The sequence below is a fragment of the Oxyura jamaicensis genome, chromosome 6 (genome assembly GCF_011077185.1).
Source record: "Oxyura jamaicensis isolate SHBP4307 breed ruddy duck chromosome 6, BPBGC_Ojam_1.0, whole genome shotgun sequence".
Lineage (NCBI taxonomy): Eukaryota > Metazoa > Chordata > Aves > Anseriformes > Anatidae > Oxyura > Oxyura jamaicensis.
In genome coordinates, this window is record NC_048898.1 from 35,973,245 (window position 1) to 35,979,244 (window position 6,000).

At 38.5% G+C, this 6,000-nt stretch overlaps 1 protein-coding gene across 1 annotated transcript in view; it reads left to right on the top strand.

Annotated features, from left to right (window-relative positions):
• The window catches only part of LOC118169421 (vertebrate ancient opsin-like), a 30,136-nt gene extending 25,402 nt beyond the window's left edge, over window positions 1-4,734 (top strand). Inside the window, exons 5-6 of the mRNA XM_035330732.1 lie at window positions 3,043-3,282; window positions 4,005-4,734. Coding sequence (XP_035186623.1) covers window positions 3,043-3,282; window positions 4,005-4,241 — 477 coding nt within the window. The 3' untranslated portion in view covers window positions 4,242-4,734. The remainder of the gene's footprint in view (window positions 1-3,042; window positions 3,283-4,004) is intronic.
• Window positions 4,735-6,000: the final 1,266 nt, after the last annotated feature.

Consider the following 6,000-nt stretch of genomic DNA (forward strand, 5'->3'; position numbering starts at 1 on the left):
AGCAGCTCAACCAGCTGGCTGTCTTAAATAGGCTTGTGAGGGGGTCAGATGCACTTGGTATCTGACAAACAGATCAAAGTAGTAAGTTTGCCAGCAATTATCTTGCAATTTTGCCGGCTGAGAAAAAGCAAGGGGGGGGGGGGGGAACAACACACAGACAACATAAGTCTGAGCAAAAAATGAGACCCATGTGCAAGCATGTGCATATATGCACATGTTGTGTATGTGGGAAAGACAAGGTAATTATTGCCTGCTCTCAAAGATTAAAATAAATGCATCTAGCCTCAAAAATAAAAAGAAATGTTGCCCAGTAACAGGAAGTGTCATTAAGCGTGAGGCTTCATTGTGCGATGGACTATGCAAATACACAGGAAAGGATGTAGCCTGCAGAGTTTGGGATCAGCAAAGGAGTTACAGCTAGGAAACGTGTTATATACAGAGATAATTGCAGTTCTGGAAAGCTAAGATAATGAGATCATATTCTGAACCTTTTCTTTCCTTCATGTGTTGGAAACTTGAACAAAAATCTACTTCTATGCTCTACAGATTTCTTTCCTTTGGCTCCGTGGAATTCTTTGTGTAATAGTTATTCTAAGCTAGGATTGTCCGCACACAGTTTAATTAGGGAGGCACAAAAATGCATATTGTAAATGCGTTATGCAGTTATTTGGGGGATAGAAAATGAGGGAGAAGATACTAGCTTCCATATACATCTTTAAGTACTAAATATGTTAAATTTTTAGTGCAGTGCAAGGGTAAAGGGGGAATACAGTTCTAACTTTAATGTGGGCAGCTTACAAGGCCATGTTATGCCAGTTATTGTTGTGAGATCTGGCATCAGGATTTCTATAGCAATTCAGAGTTATCATTAGTTGCTTGGCATGTAAGCTAACATTACTTAGCAGTACTTTGTTTCACTAAGTCATCCAGGAGAAAAAAAAAAAAAAAAAAAAAAAAAAAAAAAAAAAAAAAAAAAAAAAGCTATTGCCCAGAAAGACATTGTATGACATGAGGCACTCTCTGTAGAAACATCTCTATCTAAGCTGTTTGTGTGGGGAGAGGGGGAACAGTCCTGCTAAATGCCCCAAACCTGCTTTAATTCTGATGTCATTAGTTAATAGATGCTGCTCTTCACTTTCTGGTGAAGGCCATAAAGCACCATAGAGTTTGATAGGCTTTCCTTAATAATATTTTTTCTCTTTAATTAAATTATCCTTATCTCAACCTGCAGTCTAAGGCAAGAGCTGTTGCTCAAAGCCATATCTTGGCAGTGGCCTGAATCTAAGTTTGGAAGAAATCTGAAACTGCTGAGACTTGTGAAAATATCTCGTAAGGATAATGCTTTGTTTGGGCTGATTGGTGCATGTGGTGGTTTTACCGTGCTAGGCAGTTGAACACCACAACCGCTCTCTCACTCCCCCTCCTCAGATGAGGAGGGGAAGAAGTAAAGGAAAGAACAACTCACGGGTTGAGATAAGGATGATTTAATTAAAGAGGGGGAAAAAATATATATATATATATATAATTAAGGAAATATTATTATTAATTAAACAATTCAACTAAAGGGAAAAAAAAAGGGAAAGGGAAAAAGGGAGAGGGAAAGGGAATAACTAAACAAAACAAGTAAAGGCTATGTGGAAGTGCAGAGGAAAGAAATTACTCTCTACTTCCCACAAATGAGCGATGCTTGACCACGTCCTTGAAGCAGGGCCTCAACGCACGTAGCCGGTGTTCGGGAGGAGGACAGACGTTTTCGCAACGAGAGCCCAACCCCCCCCTCTTCTTCCTTTTTCCACCTTTTATTGCTGAGTGTGACATCATATGGTATGCAATATCCCTTTGGTTGGTTTAGGTCAGCTGCCCTGGTGATGTTTCTTTCTCACTTTTTGCCCACCCCCTAGGAGGGTCAGAGAGAGTCCTGATGCTGTGCCAGCACTTCTCAGCAGCAGACACAACACTGGTGTGATATACCACTGCTGTCCTAGCTACAAGTGCAGAGTGCAGCACTGTATGGGCTGCTGCGGGGAAAGTTAACATCCCAGCCAGACCCAGTACAGTGCAGAAGACAGTTTTGTAGATAAGATTAGTTCACTGTAAGGCTGGTTAAAAGGTATGGTTGCTTCTCATATTTATTTTGTTATGGAATTGTGCTTTTTGTTATATTTTGCTGTACATGAACTGGCTGGCATGTCAGGTCAGCAGCAAATGCATTTCTCAAAAAGACTAGAAGAGTGGAATAGAGAGCTACTTTTCCCACCAGTATAGGTAAAATGTTATCTAGTCAGCTTTCCTGCAAGCCAAGGAGACTGACTTTATTCGATTTGTGCAAATCCAGAGCTGCTATAAGCTGAGAGAGCTGTGTTGAAGCCAATGGAAAATTACAATGCATCACTTAAAAATACAGCACTAATTTGTTTCATATTTTTAAAGGCAATTTATTGTACTGATGTTGTCAGATACCTCCAGTTGCTCATTCTGTCAGGGTCATTGTATTCTGTATTTTGGCATTCTAAATAGAGGCCTATTATCTCTAATTTGACTAAAATCATTAGGATTCCTTTTCTCACAGATGGAATTTGTCTGTATGTCTGCACTGCCTTGAGGTGTGTTGCTGCAGAACCCATGAAATTATTTGAGATAGATCAACTTCTGTGAAGCTGGACAGCAAATCTGGGTCATCAGTTCACTACTCATGGCTTGGCTAAATCTAGCTTCGGTGTGCCTGTACAGGCTACAGTCATGCTGGACTGCAACTACGTTTCTGTACAAAGATGGTCCTAGCATTTTTTTTCTGTAATTTTGGCAATAAAAATATAAAGATATGTAAACAAAGGAAAACTGAATAATCACAGGATACAGTAATTCATGTGCCTTAGCACACTCATACTGACACTCTGTGGTCCAGTAACAGCATCCTTATGTGCTATCATACTTGACAACAGTAGATCTTTCCTTATAGCATGGCAGATTATTAAACTTCCCCCACATTTGCTGTTTGAAGGCCTTGTTTATTTTCTGGAATTTTCTGTCTTTTATTTAAAGGTGTCAGATACTCAATGCAGGCTGGGAACTACCAGGAAACCTGAAAGACAAGTGACTAGAATGGTTGTTGTTATGATCATTGCATTTCTAATCTGCTGGATGCCATATGCTGCCTTTTCTATCCTAGTCACTGCATATCCTTCTATTGAATTGGATCCTCGTCTGGCAGCAATTCCAGCTTTCTTTTCCAAAACAGCTACTGTTTATAATCCAATTATTTATGTCTTTATGAACAAACAGGTACTGTATGCTTTCAAAGTGTCTTTAAAATTCATATTTTCATATGTAGTCTTGCTTTACAATGAATTGTTTCTATCTACTTGTTAGTTGACCAGCAATGCAATAACTAGCATTTAGAATTAAAAAAATAAAATGAAAAAAATCACTATATCTACTTACTGGAGCATAGCATAAACCTCAGAGCATTATTACAATATGAATGTTAATAATAATTAGGTTTAGCTATTAGAAAGGGAAATCAGCCCTTAGCATCAGTTTTCTGTATGAAAAGTCTGTTTTCAAGACTGTCCCATGATATTTCTATTCTTTAGAAATGCAATACCAGTGAATTGCTTTTGAGGTAGGGTGCTCATGGATATTAACAAAATGGAAAGAGAACATATTTGAATAGCTGGGTATTAGTGCATGAAAGCAATTTATGAACCCCAAGTAATGACCAATTCTCTTCGGTAAGATGTGGCTAGGAACAAGCATGAGAAGAAAATTATTTCTTAGAATGAGGCTTATTAGTAGTCTCGGCCTTTTTTAGAATGTCATTATTTCTCAATTTGAGAGTTCTTCATGGTGTCGCAAGCATATATATTTAATGGGGCTCTTTCTGTATGTGCCCAACTGATTCATGAGATAATTTCCAAGAGTTTTAGTTAAGACACAAACTGCTTTATAGAAATATTTTTTAATTTCTTGTGTTTTGATTGATCTCCTTTGTTTCGACCTTATAGTTCAGGAAGTGTCTGGTTGAGATGTTCAGCTGCAGTGTCACAGAGACTGCAGAGTCCAACATGAACCCAACTTCAGAGAGAGCAATGCTAACCCAGGACAAAAGAGGCAGTGAATTGTCCATCATGGCAGTACGTAGCACCGTTTCTAAGAGGAAAACTGGAGATGGAGATGAACACAGAAATTGCCCTTCTTTTGCTCAGTTGGCAGCTTCAGAAAACAAAATCTGGCCCATGTAGGGAGTGAGATGTGATCGTTAATGCAGCACTACAGCATATTTCCTTGTTACCATCACTTCATATAAAAAAATGTCATGGCAGACATTATGCTCAGTCCTGTTGTCACTGGCTTTGAGATTCTGAGCTCCTGAGTGAATGTAAGAGCTTCTTGGCTCTGCAGTTACAGTCAAACGCCCAGCCAAAAAGTTAGTCCCTTCCTCTGTTATGTTAGTACTCTATTATCCACAGCCTGCTTGCCCCTGGTAATAAAACGAGAGAAGCCCAATATTTTTATGCTGGCAAGTGACACAATACGGATAAGAGAGTTTTACACTGATGACTGCTCCTTGGTTAGCTAGGCAGAAACATGAAGTGGTACATGGCTTCAACATGCTAATGGAAAATGAATAATATTTAGCATACAATTGACTCAAGTTCAACCAAGTGGAGGTTCTGAGAGAGGCAAGCCTTTGTGTTTTTTGGTTTGTTTCAGAATTTTTATTAAACAAACAAAAAGCCTAAGGCTTCTGCATTTATGTCTGTCCCTGGTGAAAACATCATCTGCAGCAAGTCAGGTGAGCTGTTTAGACTTCTGAGGACTATTTTATTTAAAAAATCCCCATCAAGAGTCATTCATATCCTCCTTTTTCATTTCCTCTTTGTCAGGAAAACTTCTGTGCCCATAGCAACTTCTGAAATCAACTCAACTTTAGCAGAGAAGGTAGGGTATAGAAAACTGTGCAGGAATACTGAAGGAAGGGCCAGTAGCACTGCTTGAGTTCTGAAGCTGAGCTTGGTAGTACAGAATATGTCCTTGTAACGTGGAGAGCTAAGATCTATCATGTTCTTGAGATCATGTAGCTCTACGAGACAACTATTATTTCTGTTTTTTAATCATAGAATGGTTTGAGTTGGAAAGGACCCTTAAGGGCCATGTTACATTGGAGCATGGTGGATGGCTGTGTTTCCCTTTGCACATGTTTGCTTTTCTCTCACTTCTGAGCTAAAGCATGTCTCAGAAAACATAATCAGCATTCTAGCTTAACAGGCAACTTGCAACAGTCAATCATACCATGTTGCTGTTCTTCTCTTAGGAGCAGTTGCATCTCTGTCCCTTCAGTCCTTAAATTTCTGCTTCTGTACATCACTTCCTCAGCACTTTTAATTGAGCTACTGGTCCTGGCATAAGTTGTTAACTTGTTCTTTCACCTTTTAGGTCAGAAGCAGGGGCCACAACAGAAATATACTTTCCATAAACAGTGAAAAAGAACAGAAATTGCCCGCTTTCCATGTTTGTGTTCCATCTCATATATTTAACTCATACAATGATATGGATCAATATACTAAACTTTAGCTGAACGTCACTTACACACATGCAAAAACAAACTTGGCCATGCATGTAATAAAGACTTCTTTTTAAAATATTCTTTGGTAGACATTGTATGAAATGTTACTAAGATCTGGCATCTCAGATTCTGAATCGTATATAAGTTCTAAGCTTACCTGAATGCATTTAGAAGAAAAGGCAATGGCTGACTATATTTAAATGCTTTACTGTGGAAAACCATTATTTCTAGGTAAGACATTAATATGCTGCCAGTAGAAACAGCTGTTGTTTCCATGATGATAAAGAGTATCTGCACTAGCTACACACTGTACAGGCCTTAACAATAGAAATGTGATACAGAATCAATCATCTGATCTTTTCACTTCAAAAGTTAAAAGTTCTTTACTCTGAATAAAGACATTTTGTTTCTATTAGATTTTTCTTCTCTTTATT